We start from the raw sequence: 19,466 nt of genomic DNA on the forward strand, positions 1-19,466 counted from the left end.
CACCAAAATAGTATCAAAGGAGTCAGTTCTAAAATAAAATAAACCAAATTGATTGAGTTTAATATATGAAACATGAGTCAAATAGTGGGCTACATAAAAATGTGTTACTTGTGTTAACAGCTGATTGGTGATGGTGGTGTTGATGGTGGTGTGGAGTATATTTTCTTGGTCAACTTTGTGTTCTTTGGTACCGTGAGAATCATGTAAACACCACAGTCTACCTGAGCATTATTCCTAACCATGTCCGTCCCTTTATGACCACAGTGTATCCATCTACTGACCATATCATAAAGCTCATCACTGATGTGCAAACTCAACTGAGTGAAAGAATTAAGGCAGTCCTAAAGGCAAAAAGGAGGTCTAACTAGGTGCTGGCACTAGTACTAACACCAAAGGAGCAAGTGAGTGTAATGCAAATGAAAATGAAATTACAACATTGAGAAAAGTGTGAAATTTGTTATCAAGCTCATGTGATACAACTGGAAACTCTAGCATAGCTAAAGTGAAACAGAGGAGATTATTTACTGAGCAAAATACTTAATACTATATTTTTATTAACTTGTGTATTTATGTAGGCGATATTGTAATTGATTTCCTGAGAACATTTTGAGGGGAACCACTCCGATTGGACACGGAAAAGCAGAAAAAAGTCTGTTTGTATCCAGACAAAAAAAGAGGAGCCAACACGCTTTTCAGTAATGTTTATTAGTTTTTTTTCTTTTGAAGTCAGGTTCTTCAATCACAGAATCCCAGAATTTGCAACTTCTTTTACCAATCAAAACGCTCAATTACAAAAGATAACAAGATTATAAATGGTGCACAGCTGAAAGTCAGATATCAGCTGTAATATGAAGTTTCAGTTTGCTCTTTGCCCTCTCAGGGACTTCCTCTCAGTCTCCACCTCCACCCAAGAAAAATAACAATACAAAACCATTTTTTTGCACAGCGGTTGTTCATGCAACAATAAAATTCCATTTAACTCCAATTTAAAAACAATTAAAACTTTCATCACCTCACACATTGCACCAAAACCCGTTCATGCAACACATAACACCTGCTGAGAGGAGCGTTTTCTGAAAGGCTTCAAGCAAAACACATTAACAGATCTTCAGATCATCTGTATGGGCAATTCCAGCAGGCACATGAAGTCAGATGATACAAACATCAAGAGTTCTTTTTCTGTGATGAGACAGTGCTGACTTAAATTAAGAAGGACATTAACATAAAAGAAACTATCATATATATATATTACCTAGAAAATATAACTCTTATCCGTTTCATTATATTGCATAGACAAGTGATCCTTCATCACCCAGCAGTGCACCGCTGAGGGGTTACGTGCTACTACATTCATGTCACTTTCCCTCAGTTTCCTTGAAAATAAACTAGGTGACTTTATCCGTGAAGTAAACACAATTATGCACCTTTATTTGGTCCCTTATTCATCCTGATACTAGAGAAAACAAAACACCACAAGTATTAACAAACACAATTAAAAAATGATCAAAACAGACCAAAAAACAATAATATTGTTCAATAAAATGGTGGTGACCTCATCAGATGGGTAATTTTGGCGAAGGTGACTGGCTTCTATCGAGGGCAAGACTCATCTGAAAAATAGAGATGGAGATGGAAGGTAAATATGGTGAATCTAGGATCTTTATGTCATTTTAGTTTGTATTTTGAGGTATTCCCATTCACCAAAGGTAACATTTATAGCTTTGTGAGAGCCATAAATGCAATTTTACCTTTCCATTTGCTCTCTAGTATTTACAGTAGCATTGAATTTAAAAATCTTAACCATTTCTTTGTGATTTTTATTTGCAAAAGTTTCATTTTACCAAGCTTGCCCTCATTTCCAACCAGCTGCTGTTTACAAGATATTCAAATTTGGTCAGTTTGTACAGTTAAGGTATATTTTTATTTCCTATATTTTCTAACCTTCATTTAACCTCCTCTTCTGTTGGACTAACTACCCTTGCAGACAGTTCATTTCTTCTTCTTTTTAAAAAAAAAACTAAACAAAAATGATATACTGCTAGGTTAGCAACCAAGCTAACAGATGTGCTGACTAGCAGCTAGTGTGCTAACTGCTAATTTGCACAATAACTCCTAGAAACATTTTTCAATAACTCTAGGGAAATTATGTAAAATCCACAACAGTGACAGGAGAAATATACATGTCTCCAGTACAGAAGAATGACTTGCCAGCATTTATTGAATGTTTAGAAATGTATATTTTTAACGTCACTCTCCCCTTAGCAGCAAAGCTAGCAGCTAGCTAACTTGAAAAGCCTTTTTGCCCCTTCAGTAAATCTTATTTAATAATATTATGTAAATATTGGCGACAAAATGCTAAGGGTAGTAATTCACCAAACATGGACGAACAATATTGCAAGGAATGTGTATGTATGTTATTTTAATAAAACAATAACTTAGGGTGACCATATTTTGATTTCTAAAAAAAGAGGACACTTGGCTCAGTCATGAAGAACTTGCTTAAAGAAATATATTTAACATATTTAAACGATGCCTTCTCTGTGTGGTTAATGAATTGTCAAAATAAAATATGTCATATAGGCTTTTGCAAGTCAACAAGTGCAAAAAAATAACTTAAAAGCCTCTGGAATTAAATAATGGTACAGAAATAACACCTCATCTGTATAAGAAAAATTACCAGTACTGGGTTGGTATGAGGGAAAAAATTTTTTGCAGTTTGTCTGAAAAGATGCACTTGCGCTTTGGGATCTTTTAAACATCATCAGGCACATTGCTGCGTGCTGTCTGTCTCGTATGTGAGCGCAGAACAAGCGCTCACAAAGCAGCAGTTCGGGGATGACGTCACACACGGGTCCTCTGTCTGAATATAGGAAAACCCGGACATTTTCATCAATCTCAAAAATCCCCCCCCGGACGCACCGGACAGAACATGAAAAGGGGACATGTCCAGTCAAAAGAGGACGGTTGGTCACCCTACAATAACTAATCTTGTTATGGCTCTGAACAAACTGATGCTACAGAAGGGACCATCACCTGTGGTCTCAGTAAAAACTTTCCTGATGAGTTCATGAGCTTTAAAACTTTAAGTTCATTTTAGCATTTTTGGTCATTTTATGAGTCAGAAAGGAGGTTCTGGGGTACGCTCCTGGGTAACAACATGTGACTGACAAAGCATTAACAAATGAGCATCTGGTTTCAGACTCATATAAAGACATCTTTACATTACTGAAGAGACATTTAGTCACCCTTTCTCCTTCAGAAATTTCCTAAAAAGCTGGGCACTGTGGTTTTTAGCACACAAGTATTTTTATTTGTGAATTTGTACACATTTGGAGTCTCTTAGAAAAACTACAGTGCCCATTCTTTTCCTACTGAGGAAACATCATGAATTTTATGTCAGTGGTAAACAATGAAGAAGCATAATGTCAGGCTTTCTTGTTAGGATCAATACATTGTTGGTTTGGGATTTGCGAGTTATAAGACAAGCTCAAGCTTGAGGCACTCAGCCTTCTTCTGACCATAAACCAAAATTCAGCATGTTATCCTTCACGAAATCCAAACCCACAGAGTTTATCAGGGTGTCAGTAAGGCCGAAAAAGACCTCACTAAACGTTATGTTTTCTGAGCCGTGGGGGTAAGTGACTCACATCTATTACACGCGGTCCCGTTGCAGTTCCCGTACTCCTCGTATTCTTCACCACGACCGCTCCCCCCTCCCCGTCACCCTGCTCCTCCTGCACCTCCTCATCCTGCAGCCTCTCCGCGCTCCCCAGGTCCTGAGAGTGGGGATTGAAGAACTGCATGAGGGCCTCCGATGGGTACTCACACACCTGCTCCAGCTTGACCTCGTTAAAACACACCTTCCCCTGCAAAAGTGAATACAGAAAGGTGTGGTTATGCTTTTGATGAATTACATTTAAGCTAATATTTACGGTTTTACATGCTTGTTAAAAAATATAGTATTGTAGCGAAAACCTTCACATTACAGATTTGCAGTGATGCTGCAGTAAAAGTGGAATTTTTACAGGGAAAATGTTGGTGTTCCTTTAGCAAGCTGTTTGTTCGTCATGTAAACACACTGCAGACCTGGAGAAGGTTTCAGTGTCAGCGAGGTTTGGATGCTGTCAGTTTAATTTTAAGTGACAGCACGGGGCTTAACACAGCAGAAATACACCGTCTGTAGAAGGACTTACTGGCTGAACCCTTCGTGCACTCATTGATAACTAATTCTGATGCATATTCAGCCTAAGAAGCTGAAACTGAAGTTTTGGTTTGCCACTTCTCTTAAACTGCTGAAAAGGAGAACAAGGTCCCCGCCTGGCCTGACGGGTGTTTGAGTTTGTTTATTCGAAGGCCAGTGTGGTGTAAAACGCCAGCGCATCCCCACACAGCACGTTTTATAACGACAGCATCTCTGCTCTGAAGCCTGAACGTGCAGCAAACACACCCAGAAGCGCAGACGTGATGTGCACAATAACGGCTTTGCACTAAATGTGGACGGAGCACAAAACAGCTCTGGGTTAGAGAAGCTGGCATGCTGAGGCACAGTAGGCTAATCCTTCCTCCCTGAACCCGATTAACCCAGGCGCAGCGGGACAGCAGCAGCACCCGGCGACACAGGGATGGGAAAAGAGCAAGAAAAAGAGCCATAAAGAAGAAAGTTTATCAAGTAATACTTGAATTCAGATTCTCAAAAGTGCACTGCTCCATTTGATAACATGTGACAGCCATGTTTAAGGCCACATCTTAGCAGCATAAAGAAGGATATATCTACCACTTCTGGACATATTTTATGCTAGAAAACAAAAAAAAGTGCACATATGAAAAGAAAACTTAGATGAGATAGCAGCTGAGCCTCTTGCCCTGTGACATGAGGCGTGGCTTGGAGGGGGGAAGGGAAGGAAGCCTGACGGCAAACTGTCTGTAGGGCATCAACGTGAGAGCGACAGGTGGTCAGAGAATCACTCAGTGGTCATCACTCACAGAGGCTAAGGAGGGCGGTGCTTATACATGCAGGCAGGGATTACACGACTTATTATAGAGATGCATGCAGAGAATGCATGATTATTTATCTAATTAAAGGCCACAGTAATGCTATTTGGGAACTTTCATTTTCATGCTTTAGGTTACAGGTGGTCCGGTAATGCAACAGTTGAGCATCAGAGTTGCATTTGGCAATTTAAAAATGGGCACCGCGTCACTTCCCTGTGTCGGGCTCTTTGTCGTGCTTGGAGGAAGTCTTAAAAGAGGAAGTGAGCAAAAACATGCAGCGTGACAGGGAGTTTCTATCAGACCAAATAACAAGACTTTAATCCTCTCAGTATGACTGTCAAAAATGTCAGTTTTCCTTCCTTGCGACTTCTCTGCCAGTGCCGCCCTTTGATCTGTCTGCAAAACCCTGCCTCGCTGCTGTCAGCCGTATACAGTGGGAGGGCAGCGTGGTCGAAAACTGTCTGCCAAGACTCTGGTCTAACTACCAAACCCCTGCTAGGAAACAGCCAAGAAAACACAAAGGGAAATTTGTGTGAGAAGCTGACTCAACAGAAACAACTGAACTGGTACAAGGGAACGAGGAAGCAGACTGAAGGGGGTTACCACCAATCACATTCTTCTAATAGGCAGTGAAAACTGTCAATACAGCCAGATTTATCATTACAGGATGGTGAAAAAAAATTTTTTTTTCAGCCCTTCTTAGCAACTCTGCCTTCCCCCTCCTGCTCGGATTCACAGAAGTTAAAAAGAGGAAACAGAACATTTAACATGAACTCCAGGAAAATTAATTTACAGGTCCACTGTGGACGCAGGTGTGGTATCGCATGTATTCACAGAGATAAAAGGTCATGTTATGTAGGTAGAGAAAATGCAAAAAAAAGAGAGAGGATGTCTGTCACTGCGGCTTCCTATTTAGCTTTTTTTTTCTCTCCAGTGGAGCCTGCAACACAACCGTCTCTGCAGATGACTATGAAGCATTTAAGTGAGTCCAGTTAACACCAATCATCAAGCACTTTCCTTTATCCATCTGTGGGTTTGCATGCTTCTTTTTAATGATAATAAATCACCCAAATACAATTTTACTTAAGTGTGTAAAGTGTGATATGTAGAAACCGGATGAAAGTCAAAAATCTGCACAGCACGAGACCGCACAAGCAAATGGCAAAGGAGATCACTTGAGGACTTCATGGCTAAGAATCAAGATGTCGTGCTTGATAAAGCCTTAACCAGCTTAGGTCGGTCTCTGCAACTGTACTCAGTGGAAAGGGATGTTCTCTGTGAAAAGGCTTGATGGCGAGGCCCATCATGCAGGTGACAGCAGGTGATAAACGTTGGTGCATGTCTGATAAACTTTAGAAAGCATGTGGGGACATGTTAAAACAAAGTAACGAAGTAACAACACAGTTTCCACTCACCTTTTTTGGTGTCCCTCTATTCTTGACCAGACACGACTTCTCCAGGTTCTGATATCCACCGATCACCTCAATTTCCTCCACAGTTGGATACTTCTTCTTCCCCGGCTCAGTCACAGCGGGGGCTGTCTGGGTCTGCTGCTGTGGTGTTGTCTTCGCGGAGGTTGACACTGCCTGGCCCTGCTGCTGCTGTGGTGTTGTCTTCGCGGAGGTTGACACTGCCTGGCCCTGCTGCTGCTGTGGTGGTGTCTTTGCGGGGGTTGACACTGTCTGGCCCTGCTGCTGCTGTGGTGGTGCCTTTGCGGGGGTTGACACCGTCTGAGTCTGCTGCTGCTGGTGTGGGGTCTTCGCTGGGGTTGATGTGGACGCCGAGGGCCGTGCTGGGGATCCCGTTGCCCTTTTTGGTGTGATTGTGATGGTGGCGCCTCGCTTCACTTGGCCCCCGGAGGCACTCCTGATAGAAAAGAGCACAGGTGTCTGGGTGGGTGACGGAGACACACTCGGAGACTGGGCAGGAGATGGCGAGCTTGGGGAAGAAGCCGGGGTCGGGGCACAATCTGTGGCTTTCAGGGAGTTGTCTGGGGATTGGGTCCTGAGATATGAGGGGGTGACTGTGATAGTTTGTTTGGCCTGAGGTGTGGGAGAACAAGCGTGATGAGGAGACACTTTGGGGTTGAGGTCTGGTGTTTCCTGATCCTTCTCCTGGGTTTTAACATCGTCCTTTATCTGATGTGCTTTGAGGTCGTCCTTTATCTGCTGGGTCCGAAAATCGTCCTTTCTCTGTTGCTTTAACACTCTTTGTTGCCCCTTCATCTCTCTGTCCTTCAGGGAGGTATTTGACGAAGAGTTTTGCGCTTCCTGCTCTTTCAGCTGAAACTGCTCAATCTGCTGCTGTATTGTCTGAACCCCACTAATGTCATCGCCTGTAAATGCTTTGTTGTCCCCCTGCTGTGAGTTCGATATGATTGGCTTCACTTTAACAAGGTGCACAGACGATGAGATGTCCACTGTCCTGTCCCTCAAATACAAGCCCGACCTCGAACCCACGGTTTCCAAGTTGTAGATCCGACTCATGGCTGCGAGAGAGTTGGGAAGAGGCGGCGAAGGAGAGAGAGATTGTGTAGAATCGAGAGGTGATGTGTATTCCTCTACCTCCTCCTCGGAGAGCTCCTTTCCTTCCTCCTCCTCCTGTTCTTCTTCTGTGCTTGCGTTTCGGCCCCTGTCGCGCCTTAGCGGCTCTTCTACATGTTTCACTGGGTCGTCCTCATCCTCAGATATCTGGAGGGCTTCAGAGGTAGCTTCGGAGGCCCTGGCGGTACACTCGCTTATCACTTCCTCTCCTCTGACAGTTTGTGACAGTAGGACAGAAACAGGAAGCTGAGGGCAGGTTTTCAACACGCCGACTTCCTGCGTGACGTCAAACGCAGCCGCGGATGTCTGCGCCGCTGCTTCTTCCTGTCCCTGCTCTGTTTCGGCCGGCCTCTTCTGCACGTGTGCTGTAGCTTCCCACTGTTTTTCTATTTCAGTTCCCCTCTCCTCGTACCTGTCCCCCGCTGTCTGAGTATCACTAATCTCTGCAGCTTCACTCCCTTCACCCTGTCGCTGTTTCTCCAGCTCTCTCTGTCTGATTTTCTCTCGCAGAGACTCTATGCGGCTTAAGGGCTTCCCAATCCTCCAGCTATCCCTCCTCTCGACCAGTCGACCTCCATGACAGTCTTGCCCCTCGCTGCGTTGACACCCGGGCTTTATTTTCTCCACCACTTCTTCTGCAACATAAAACACAGTCCTGGGAATCTGAATCTCCACGGGGCCTGGAGGGTTCCCGGTGAGTGCGCTCCTTTTCGGAGATCTGGGGATCGAATCATGACTGAGGTTTTCTGATCCTGCTGCTTGCACCTCCTCTTTGCTCTCTTTGTTGCTATAAAAGGTTGTGTCTCCTATTTTTTCTATTTTACTTATTAGATCCTCAGTATGTGGGGATAAAACAGACTGTGTTAGGTAAGGTCCTTGTAGTCTCCAGTCTGCACCTTTATGGAGGGCTGGTATTGTAGAGCACTCAGTAAAAGCCGAATCATGTCTGCAGTGACTCTCAGCATCAACGTTGCTTGTTTCGGGTGAGCTCTCTAGTCCATCTTCTCTTTGAGAATCTGTTTTCTCACAAACTTTCACCTCAATCTCTCCCCCTCCCTCTGAATCTTTGTCTACATTCACCTGCCTTTCTAAACTCTCACCTGCCGGTCGCTTCACCTCTCTGTCAGCTCTTGCTTTCCCATCCTGCCTAATCGGCACTCTCCTAGCAAATGATATTCCCTCCGTGTTTTTAACTGAGGCCACCGTGAACCCCACATCCCCGTCTGCATCGCCGACCTTCTCCGCGGCCCTCCTGTCAACAAACTCGACTTTCTTAAGCTGTATACCAAAGTCTTCGGTTTTTACTCTGTGCTTTCCAAATCTGTCTCTCTCTAGAAGTCGTGCACACCCCATCTTCGCTGTGGTTTCCCTCCTTAAGGCAGCTACATCTACCCATGGCGCCACGCTCTCTGAGTGAATCCTCTCGCGAATTTTTCTCTCGTAAAACCCTTCGTCACCTATCCCATTCTCCTTAGCGCAGATGACTCGATCGGAGAAGCTAAACGAGCGTTTTGGGACACCTTTTAGCAGCGTATTCGTTCCATCTGCATTCCTCTCCTCGGACTGCTGCTCATCCTGATCTCCTGAGTATTTTCTCCTCCCTGGCTCAAGGAAATTATCGGAGCTTTTGGATCGGGATGGAGGCTTGGGGTGCTCTCCGAATTTACTCAGCAGCTGACTGACCCTCCCTCCTCTCTCCACAAAAACATTATCATCCAAGCTGTCCTTTCTGCTGTCTTTATTAATAACTGTTGCCTGGCCCCGTGGTTTCTCCTTCTCTTTCTCTCTCAGCCAGGACACATCTGTTCTTAGCTCCCTGCCTATGCTCTCCCTTCTTGCATCCATGCTGCCCTTCATCTCCCCATCCTCTCTCCCTTTCCCCCCTGCACTCCTGTCTTCAGGGCAGGTTGAGGGCTTTATAATAAGAACTTCAGAGGCTCGGATCTCAGTGACACTCCCTCCTCCAGCCAGAATCTCCCTTAGGTCCATCTTCACCCCTTTCTTCCCCGGCTGGTCCTCCTCGAGCTTCTCCCGCTCTGCCTCCCTCCATCTACCCTTTCTCTCATTGCTGCCCTTCCTGTCCTGCTCGATGATGATGATATTGTCAGCTCTGATGGTCCGAAGACACGGAACAACAGGGGAAAGCGAAGAAGTGGGTGAAGGGGTTTCTTTTTCCTCTGTGTCTTTTCTAACTTTAAGAAATTCCTGCTCCCTGACTGCATCCTTAACCAACTCCTTCAGCTGGCTTTTTTCCTTTTCACACCCCTCCCTGCTATTCTCTCTTTCTCTTCCTTGACTCCTATCCCTGCTCCTGTCTTTTTCCCTCCCCTCACTCAAGTCCCTAAACCTCTCTTTTTTCAGCTCAATATCTCGTCCTCTCTCCAGCTCCCCATCTTGACTCCTGGGGCTTAATTTATCTCTCTCCGTAACTTCTGGCTCATTCCCTGTTTCTCCATCCTTGCTCTTCCTCCATGCACTCTGCGTGAGAATAAATGGATTTTCATGGACTGGAACTATTGTTTCTACAGACACCTGGCTCACTTGTTTGGGATCTGCATCCAGCCACTGGCCTGGATCTGGACTGAGCGACAGTTCGCTTCCCAGATTAACTGTTACGAAGCTGTCTGTGTCACTCAGACCATCAGAAGGAGATCTGACATCCACCTGCAGCAGACAGCCGTCTCTCTCCTTCTCCCTGTCACCCACATACTCCTGCTTCGCCTTCCTTCTCTGGATGATCCCTCGCTTCCAAGCTGGCATGCTGGCAAACTTCTCCTCCTCCTCTTTTTCCCTCCTCTCTCGCTCCTCCTCTTCTTTCCTCTTTTTCTCCAGAAGGAGTTGTTTCCATTCTGGCAGAGAGGAAACAGACATAACAGAAAAGGTGCCCACTTTTGGATAAAACGGTTCCTCTTCAGAGCCTCTGGGAATCCTCTGCAAAGAATAAAATATTATCAATTTTCTTTCTAATAAACATGCAAAAATGAAAGTTTTGCCACATAAACCCGAGGAACAACTACACATCATGGTAACATGTTAGCAGGTTTTATTTACAGCCAAGTAGGCATTAAAGCACACATTTGACAGTGCAGTCTATTTATCTGTTCATGTTAAAGGATAATAAAATAACACATGTAATCGAATTAACTCGCAGCACATAATTCATAACCTCAGTTGTAACATATTTTATGAAAATTTTGAATATAACTCACCCAAACTCTTGTTTTGGCAAAAATATCACTGCATCCACCCCGACTTTACATCTCCACTTGTGCGTAAAGCGCTCTACTCCACCATGGAAAACCTACTTTGACTGTAAAGAACAGATTAATCTGTCCTGTCAAAACCCACCTTTCAAAAATGATCAGTGACCCAGTCAAGCGATATCGGGACCTGAGTGGACATCAGAGCAGAAAAACCTCCGTCCTCCGTGCGGTTGTAAATATTTCCAGCTCGAGAGCTGCAGCGGTCTAATCCGATAATTACATTCAATTCCCTCTGGAGAGTTTAGTGGCACACACCATATTGTCGGACCTAAGAAAAGGCGTTTAAAGCACACAGCCGTCTGTCCGGCCACCAACCAGCCCTCCCCCGCCTTTGCTCACCCCAGCGTCCCGCAGGGTTAATTGGTAAAGCGGTGGAGGTGGAGGGCGGTGAAACGGGATGTGGTGTCAGCATGCAGAGCTGCAGCGGGACTTGATTGAAGCAGATCAAACACGATCAGCTCCACTGACAGAGGTGTGTACCCCAAACTACCGGACTATCTTCATTGCTGATTATTCGCATTTTTATTTTCTAGCGTCTCTGATGTAGAAAACATACAGTCAAAAATGTTATTCATGTTTATTCATATTCATAAACACGAGAGCGTTTAGATGGATATGAAACTTTCCCCTAATTACAAAAATCCCTCAGGTGTACCCAATAAGTTGGCCAGTGAACATATATATCGATCTATACCCTGAAAAATTAAAACAACAACAACAAAAAAAAACCATCTCCTGGCTCGGTTATTAAAGCTGTAGTTCATCTGTGATATATCAGCTTTAAAATTAAATAAAAAACAAACAAACAACAATTTAAATCAAACATCTGTTCCTTAAACTCTTAAAACTTGACTCATAAAAATAAAAAGACACAATTTACCGGGACAAGTGAACTTTCCACTTTTATTTAACATGTTTTTAAAAATACTGAAAGCTATCACTGTAATTACAGTAAGGCACACATGGGGAAAACATTAGTGTAAAAAAACATACCAAATGAGACATTACAGTACTCTGAGAATCCACTAATACTAATACTGGCTGCCTTGATAATACCATATTTATCAAGCATGATAAACGTTAAAAGTAGTTTGTTCGATATGTTCAGCTTAACGTCTTTAAACAATTGGTTTGATCTCATTGTCGAGGAAAAGCGTTGAAGGAGATACATTCATTGTAGCAGAAACATTGTCACTTTGTTCTGTCACAGAGCAGAAAAAGAAAAAAGCTTTTACCAGTGTAAAATCTCAGTGAAACGTCGTTTTTCAAAGGAAAGATAAACCTGAAATTAGCTTCCAGAGAAACACCGTGTTAATGTACTTGTCTTGGGCACTGTAACAGCCAGTAAGACTATACAGTAAAACAATTTCATGTATTAAAAAATATTCAGTATAAAAATGTTTCAACCTAATTGTATCAAAATTAGTAGTTTTAAGAAAACGGACACCTCTGTACGAGCAGGGGGGGCGGCTGTGTTTTCACACGATGGCATAAACTGTAATAAAATACATTTGAAATCACAAAATCAGCAGACATCAGGCTCAAGAGGCTTACAGAAACTCTTTTGTAGTCAGTTTTAAAACATTATTTATGACAGATTCAGATCAAAGCACTGGGACGACCTCTGCTTCACTTCTTCTTGTGGTCGTCAGTGTCCTCGTTGGGCGTGGCGTCGGCGCTGCCTCCGTGTGGCTGCGCAAAGAGCTGCATCTTACTGTTGAGCTGCACGCACAGGTAGGCTAAATCCTGTTTGTCCAGAGAGTGTGCCAGAGCCAGGTAGGCCGACAGAGCCCCCGCCAGCAGGAGCCTGTCCAGGGATAAGGCCGGCAGGAGCCACAGCACCACACCCAGCTCCAGGCACACCGGGTGGCGCAGGTGGGACAGGAGGCGCTGGGCACGGGGCGACTTGTGAGAGAGGGGGTCCCCCAATCCGAGACAGTCGTAATACACCTGAGGGAGGAGGTTAGTCAGTAAATGAAGTTTATTCATGCCCAACACACGCTCTCCTCCGGGAGCACCGAAGTTACTGATCTAAGTAATGCAGATTACTTTTTAAAAGGGCATTTCATTAAAATGTAATTATAAGATGGTGGTGGAAAGGGTCAGAGTCATTAAATACGGAGTTAGGCCCAGAGCACCAGGTGACAGGTGAAACAGGTGAAACATATAGATTATTAATAACTGCTGTATGAATGATTAACTGAGACTGGTCCACCCACTGAGGAGGGACTAGGTTACGCTATTATCATCATAATTCTTTCAAAACAACTTGATTGGACGCACAGCTATGTGTCAAGGTATTCAAGAGGCTAACTGAAAACATTCACTGATAACTGGCAGATGCAGCTCACAGATAGATCAACATTTCCATGTAAAATAACCCTAAATTCTCCCAGCGACACTTCTTAAAAGCTGGTTCTCAAAATTGTCAAAATGTGTGCACCAAGGCAACACTGGCACCACACTAGCACTGCTTTACTGGAGGAGAGCCTTTACATTTGGGGACGGAGGTTCACTTCTCACTGCAGTAAAATCTTTCGGTCCTGCTCAGCCACAACAGTGAAAACTCTGATTAGGGTTGTGATTCATACTGATGGGTGCTGAAAATTAAAACCTTGAAATTCCTCCCCATGTGATGCTCAGTTTGAACTTCAGCAGGTCAGCTGCTCATGTCTACATGCCTACATGCACTGAGCTGCTGCCATGTGATTGGCTGATTAGATATTTTTGTTATTGACCAGTTGAAAAGCTGTACCTAATGAAATGGCCAGGGAGCATATGTGCAGTAAATATCCATTTGCTTGTTGTTGTTTAACAGCACGATATTTTAAAGTGGTGTTAATTAATTCTTTTAAGGAACACCAACTAACCAAGCAGTAATCAACAACCACTTTTTAAAATAAAGCAAACTGTTATCATTTTTTTTTTGTATTTTTAGTTGAACCTCTGATTTTCCAGCATCTGAAAGCACAAACATGTGCATTTGCTTTTGCTCCCTACCTGCTTGATGCCCAGTAGTTCTGGGTAATCAAAGATCATGAGGATGCTGCAGATGATGGCCCAACAGAGGAAGTGCAGCGAGAAGCAGAGCAGGGGGAACCAGACACTCCAGGGTGCCTGACGCACTGACCACAGGCAGGGGGCGTTAGTCACAGGCTGCCAGCAGCGCATCAAGATCTAACACAGGAAACAGAGCAATGATGCACACTGAAAGATGTGATTAACACTAAGGGAAGAGTAAGTTATGCTTCTATGTGACAGTAAACACTCAGAGAAAGGGCGCTGCTGTACCTGGAGGGCGAGTGCTGTGGTGAAGCAGTATGCTGTCCTGTTGAGGGGCCCCAGCACTGACTGCAGGGCCTGTTTGACAGGCAGCCAGGCCAGCAGGCTGTGCTGCACGATGAAGAGGGCCAGGAGCCCCAGATCCACAGCAAGAGCCCTCAGAACAGAGCTGTCCCGCAGGGCCACCGACCATGGTATGGAGTCTTAGACGTGGGAAATCAGAGGAAAAAACGTCACTTTAAAATTGACAGCAATCCTAATAACATAATTACTGTTAATAAGCACTCATTGAAAAAAAACAAAAAACAAAACAGCAAATCGAACGTTACCACGAACAGCTAATTAATCTAATTAACAAACCCAGCATTTCTGCTCACCCGAAATCAGCTTTCAAACACTCGCCATTTGGTCGATATTTGATATTGGCGATAAGCAAATTATGCTTTTAAGCCCGTAATGATCATTTTCGTTTTAGTAAACGGAATAAAATAGCCCTAATAATAAAAACAGCCCTAAAAAACATAAGAAAAAAATCTCACCGCCCAACGTGGGGCTCGAACCCACGACCCTGAGATTAAGAGTCTCATGCTCTACCGACTGAGCTAGCCGGGCGCTGGGTCTGAACAGCCGCCCAGTGGAATTTATACCATATATGGAGAACTTGAATTATATGACGTATATGAATTTAATATACGTTAAATTATATTTATATAACCCTTTACAGTATTTTTTTTCCATAGCCAAAAAGTATATGAGGTATTTAAAGGTTTTACAGATATCGCCTCCACCAGTGTTTGGTAATCGCTCCTGGCCGCCTGCCGCTTACGGGAACTTACCTCGACAGAGTGTCGTCTCCCCCGTGATGTTATGATAAATGGCTCGAAACGAGACAAACCGAATGAGATCTGCACCGGATATGAAAACAAACGCAAAGTTTAGCAAAGACGTAGTGCAGAGAGCCAAGCCACGTACCGTGACTGACGCCATTATCAGTGCTTATCGCGAACAGTTCCGGGAGATGGGAGATGGTTGTAGTACCCGATTTAGACACAAGGTGGTGCTAATGGCGGTGAATGCTGCCTACAGGTGGAGGTGCATCAGAGGAGACAGATCCACACACAAAACTAAGGAGAAACAAATAGCAGGAGTGAATGACTTTATTAGGGTATCTTATTAAGTATCACAGAATCTGTCTTCATTAAATGAGGTTAACACCAGGCCTGTAGCACTCTACATGGTAGTTTCCGTCACAGGATGTCACTCGAATAGACTCTGTGGATCCCTGAAAAAAAAGAGATAACAAAGCACTCAGAGTGCTTCTTTGTGAAATAATTTGCTGTGAATTGAATGATCAAATATTTTGCATAATTTCTGTGAAGCTCACTTCTGTTGGGAGTATCGGCAACCTGCAGGCAGCACAGCGGGGAGCCTGGACCCTGAAACCGTGAAGAGGTTTCAGTGAAAACATGAAGTCAACAAAGGTGTGAGTTTTCTCCTGTTCAGCCTGTCTGGCAGGGTTTCCCCCTTTGCTCTTGAAAAGGACTATTGTTGCTACATAAAACACCCACCTGTGGTAGTCACTGACACAGTAGATTCTGCGGTGTGAGTCGACAGCGAAAGGCTGATCCTCCAGGCTCTGTCTGCAGACGACACAGCGAAAGCAGGATGGGTGGTAGGGTTTCCCACGAGCCTGCAGGATCTGATCATCCAATGTAATGTCAGTTTCTTGCATGTGACACCACACATATACTCACAGTGCTGAGAAAAAGTATTTGACCCCTTCCTGGTTTCTTAGTTTTCTTTGCACATTTTTCACATTTACATGTTTCAGATCATCAAACAAATTCTAATATTAGACAAAGATAACCTGAGTAAAACATTTCTAAGAAATGCTGTGTTAGTTTTATGCCAGATCCCTTTGAAATGGCTTTGTAACCCTTTACAGACTGATAGATGTCATTGACTTTGTTCATCAGCTGTTTCTCTAGATCGTGACATGATATGTTGCATTTCAGGGCTTTTCTTTCTCCACTTTCTCAGACAGATGATTTCTTGATTCAGCAGGTTGGGCAGCAATCGGGCCTGAGTGTAAAAAAATTTAATTAACTTAGTTTTCCCAAATAAATGTTGTCAAATGTAGGGCAGGCAAGGTTGAACAGCTTTTAATCCGTTAATAAATGAAAAGGTAATTTAAAAACTGCATATTTATTTGGGGTATCGTTTTCTAATATTAATATGTATTTGATGATCTGAAACATGTGTGCGTAACAAATATAGAAAAAAAACCTAAGATCAGGAAGGGGGGAAATGCTTTTTCACAGTACTGTTTAAGTAAATAAATTAATAGTTACCACATCTGTGATTAAAAAGCCACAGCTGTTACACACTTCAGGGGATGGATGAACTCCAGAGAACTGCAGAAAATACCACGAGTACCAGCAAAACACCACCACCCAAATAGATTAGGCAATAAAGTTAATCTGTCATTTTTCAACCTATTAAAAGAACATACTTACCAAAAAGTCATCCTCACAATATATCATCCCTGACACTGTGTAGAAAGGCTTGCCACTGAGCGTTTTACCTGAAAACATGCAAAAGCTTAAATATGTAGACCGTTACACATCACACTGTGTGATCAGAGAAGCATTCACACGAGGAGAGCTCACTGCAAACGCTGCAGATGAAGCACGCGCTGTGGAATAAACGTCCCATCGCCTGACATGCTTGACCTGCTCTGTAGACAGCTTGATTGCATCTCGTACAAGTTCCTGAATAAACATGAAGAATAAATGGAACAACTGGCAGCACACCTGAATAATAAAATCAAGGCTAATCCACCAAAAAAAAAGGTGAATATTAAGTCTTTTCCATTCTTACCAAAGTAAACACTGTCACTGTTACTGGGATTCATCTCAGCACCAGTTTTCCCACTGCTCTGAGTCTGCAGCACGGCTGTCTGGAGGTCTAATTTTATGTGCAGTGCAGACAGCTGTAAGAGGAGCTGCTCGTTGGGTTTATGAGAATTTGCTCTCTGCCTTTGCTCTCTGAAGGGCAAAATCTTAAGAAATGACTCCTCCGAGGCAGCTGAAAAACTTTAGACAGAAAGTAGTTTTGTGTGAAAGAAAACACAAATAAAGGAGTAAAAGTACTTCAATTTTGTACTTATACAGTATTTAAGTAGCTGTTTAATGTTTTTAAAAGTGTCTAATGGTGGAGTACATTTTAGGAAAAGAGTAAGTGCTGTTTTTTAGGTTTTTGAGGTTTTTCTGTTACTGCTACTGTGAGAAATTTCAGTTCTAAGCAGCTCTCTATTTCAAAACTGTATTCTTGGGTAAGCTAAGAGATGAAATGTGTCAGAGCTGCAGAAGAAGGAGCCTGAAGGTGAAAAAGAACCTGCAGCACATTCAGCCTACCACAGCACTCACATTGTGAGGATGCTGGTTTAAACATCTGACTCCGTGTTTATACGGCAAAAACTACAGTCAGCTACATGATAAAAACAGCCATTCATACTAACAATGTGTGAATACTGGATAATGGATGTAAAATATGGAGTGAAGGAGGACATGCAAAGAGTTGGTGTTATTGTAGGATGTGAGGGTAGGCAAAATGTCCATCAGTCTTATTGATAATTATAATTATTATTATTATATTTTAACACTCACAGGAACTCATTTTACTTTAAACCTGCTGGTTAAAAAATCTCCACTTTTACTTGGATAAGATTTTGATAGAATAGAATAGAATAGAATAGAATAGAATAAACCTTTATTTATTTTTTATTTATATATCCCACGGATGAGAAGATTTCGGTGCTACACAGCTCTTATAGCAAGGGGAATACAAGATATAAAAGGAAGACACAAAGTGGACCCATATACATAAGCAACTGAAGTTCGTATATGCAGGTAACAATGTACAGAAATATGTATAGAAAAAATTGTACGGAGACATGTATAAAATGTGCAGTGAACAAACAAGCTGGTGAGTAAGATGACCCTTTAAGGATGTTAAAGGAAAGCTGAGAGTTTCAGCACTTCTTAATGGATTTCCTTTTTAATCAAAAACTGAAAATAAGAAAAGAAATAAATAAGAATGTTTTTATATGAATAATCTAAAGATTTAGAAACTGGAAAAAATACAAATATCTTCAGAAACAACTTCAGAGCTCAACTTTTAAGTGAATCCAAAAGAATAAAGTACTACAGTACATGCCTGAGTCTTATATTTTGGCAGCCTAAATGTGCATTTTTAAATATTGAGGAGGAGCAGTGAAGCCTTTTCTGGGATCATCTGTCTTGTGATACTGCCCTCATGTGGAAGCCTTAGGACCTTCCTCTCATAAGTCGGTCACTAAAACCAGACACGCCCAAAGAGCCAGAAATACCTGCACCAGGTAAACACCGACTGGTTGTAACTGAACAATAGAGATCTGTTTGTTTGTTTTTTAAGTGGCTCTTTACACTTATTACCCTTTAATATTTGGTCCTTAATCCTCTCCTTTTATTTTAAAGTCTTTAATCTTTCCAATTGACAATGACAGCTTGTTATTATATTCTAAGTGTATTACAGCACGGTCATTTAAAGTTGCTTGTGTGTCTCCATTAGCTTCCACGCAGAGAGGATAAAGAACAGAAACTCATGCAGCTCGTGTTTTGGATCTACGGTTACAGTTGGAGCAGGGGAGGGATGGAGGGAGGGGGCGTCTGACAGCTGCTGATTCCTCACTGAGGTCCTCTTGTGAAGCTGTCTGCTTCCATCACAACGCCCACTCTCCTAGCTGTCAGACTGGTTCACCAAAAACCTTGCATGTCGTTTGTATGTTGGTTGCGTGTGTGTGTGTGTGTGCGTGTGTGTGTGTGTACTGTTTTTTAAAAACTTTGTGTAATCCAGTTTGTTGTCATGATGTAGAGGTTTGGGTTCATATACGTCAAAAATGCCTGAAGGTTGAATTCAGGCATTTTGACTCAAATAGCAGTACCTGGATGTGTGTTTGTGAGCTGTCTAGCCCTCAGGTATGTGTCTGTGCAGGAATGTCTGCGTCACGAGGCGTGTGGAGGCAGGAGGCAGTCTCTGCAACTGCGGGAGTGCTGTGCAGAAGCTGTCTTACGCACAGTTAATCACATTTCCATCTCCATTTTACAAAATGGAAATTCCAGCTGACCAGGAACAACCTGATTTATGTCTGTTTTGCTTCGCACTAATATTCCTTCTGAAGCTTTAATATTTTTAATCATTCAGACTCACTTAAACCTACTTCGTTCGTTTTTTCCCCCTTTTTGTCGCATTAAAGGACAAATACTTCTATCTATCAGCTATGATGCAACGAGGTTTGCTTATGCTCCGGGCTCTGCTTCCACACCCTTCGTCTGCCACATTTTGG

The 19,466-nt window shown here is 43.0% G+C and overlaps 3 protein-coding genes and 1 non-coding gene across 4 annotated transcripts; all 4 read right to left on the reverse strand.

Annotated features, from left to right (window-relative positions):
• Nucleotides 1–686: 686 nt before the first annotated feature.
• Nucleotides 687–10,428, reverse strand: ppp1r18 (protein phosphatase 1, regulatory subunit 18). Its single transcript, XM_006788113.3, has 3 exons — nucleotides 6,408–10,428; nucleotides 3,648–3,866; nucleotides 687–1,610 (listed from the first exon to the last, which is right to left on the reverse strand). Exons 1-3 carry the CDS (start codon nucleotides 10,404–10,406, stop codon nucleotides 1,557–1,559), a joined length of 4,272 nt encoding a protein of 1,423 aa, XP_006788176.2. The 5' UTR covers nucleotides 10,407–10,428; the 3' UTR covers nucleotides 687–1,556.
• A 1,239-nt stretch (nucleotides 10,429–11,667) lies between these two features.
• Nucleotides 11,668–15,086, reverse strand: nrm (nurim). The gene is made up of 4 exons (XM_006788045.3): nucleotides 14,917–15,086; nucleotides 14,090–14,283; nucleotides 13,799–13,975; nucleotides 11,668–12,748 (listed from the first exon to the last, which is right to left on the reverse strand). Exons 1-4 carry the CDS (start codon nucleotides 15,065–15,067, stop codon nucleotides 12,428–12,430), a joined length of 843 nt encoding a protein of 280 aa, XP_006788108.1. The 5' UTR covers nucleotides 15,068–15,086; the 3' UTR covers nucleotides 11,668–12,427.
• trnak-cuu (transfer RNA lysine (anticodon CUU)) lies at nucleotides 14,620–14,692 on the reverse strand. Its single transcript has one exon. It is a non-coding gene; the product is annotated as a tRNA-Lys (tRNA).
• A 141-nt stretch (nucleotides 15,087–15,227) lies between the features above and the next one.
• Nucleotides 15,228–17,039, reverse strand: limd1b (LIM domains containing 1b). Its single transcript, XM_035906605.2, has 7 exons — nucleotides 16,961–17,039; nucleotides 16,750–16,851; nucleotides 16,597–16,664; nucleotides 16,432–16,494; nucleotides 15,649–15,779; nucleotides 15,465–15,516; nucleotides 15,228–15,362 (listed from the first exon to the last, which is right to left on the reverse strand). The coding sequence occupies exons 1-7, from the start codon at nucleotides 16,992–16,994 to the stop codon at nucleotides 15,279–15,281; spliced, it is 534 nt and encodes a 177-aa protein (XP_035762498.2). The 5' UTR covers nucleotides 16,995–17,039; the 3' UTR covers nucleotides 15,228–15,278.
• Between the last annotated feature and the right edge of the window lie 2,427 nt (nucleotides 17,040–19,466).

The sequence above is a fragment of the Neolamprologus brichardi genome, chromosome 22, assembly GCF_056152115.1.
Source record: "Neolamprologus brichardi isolate AB-2024 chromosome 22, ASM5615211v1, whole genome shotgun sequence".
Classification (NCBI taxonomy): Eukaryota; Metazoa; Chordata; class Actinopteri; order Cichliformes; family Cichlidae; genus Neolamprologus; species Neolamprologus brichardi.

Coding starts and splice junctions, on each gene's coding strand:
- ppp1r18 (XM_006788113.3), bottom strand. CDS start 10,406: ATGTCTGTTTCCTCTCTGCCAGAATGGAAACAACTCCTTCTGGAGAAA. Junction 3,867..6,407: donor ATAGAGGGACACCAAAAAAG/GTGAGTGGAAAC, acceptor TCACTTTTGCAG/GGGAAGGTGTGTTTTAACGA. Junction 1,611..3,647: donor CGGGACCGCGTGTAATAGAT/GTGAGTCACTTA, acceptor TCTATTTTTCAG/ATGAGTCTTGCCCTCGATAG.
- nrm (XM_006788045.3), bottom strand. CDS start 15,067: ATGGCGTCAGTCACGGTACGTGGCTTGGCTCTCTGCACTACGTCTTTG. Junction 14,284..14,916: donor GGAGACGACACTCTGTCGAG/GTAAGTTCCCGT, acceptor CCCACGTCTAAG/ACTCCATACCATGGTCGGTG. Junction 12,749..13,798: donor AACTACTGGGCATCAAGCAG/GTAGGGAGCAAA, acceptor CTCCTCCCTCAG/GTGTATTACGACTGTCTCGG.
- limd1b (XM_035906605.2), bottom strand. CDS start 16,994: ATGAATCCCAGTAACAGTGACAGTGTTTACTTTG. Junction 16,665..16,749: donor CTTCATCTGCAGCGTTTGCA/GTGAGCTCTCCT, acceptor GCATGTTTTCAG/GTAAAACGCTCAGTGGCAAG. Junction 16,495..16,596: donor ATTGTGAGGATGACTTTTTG/GTAAGTATGTTC, acceptor TATTTTCTGCAG/TTCTCTGGAGTTCATCCATC.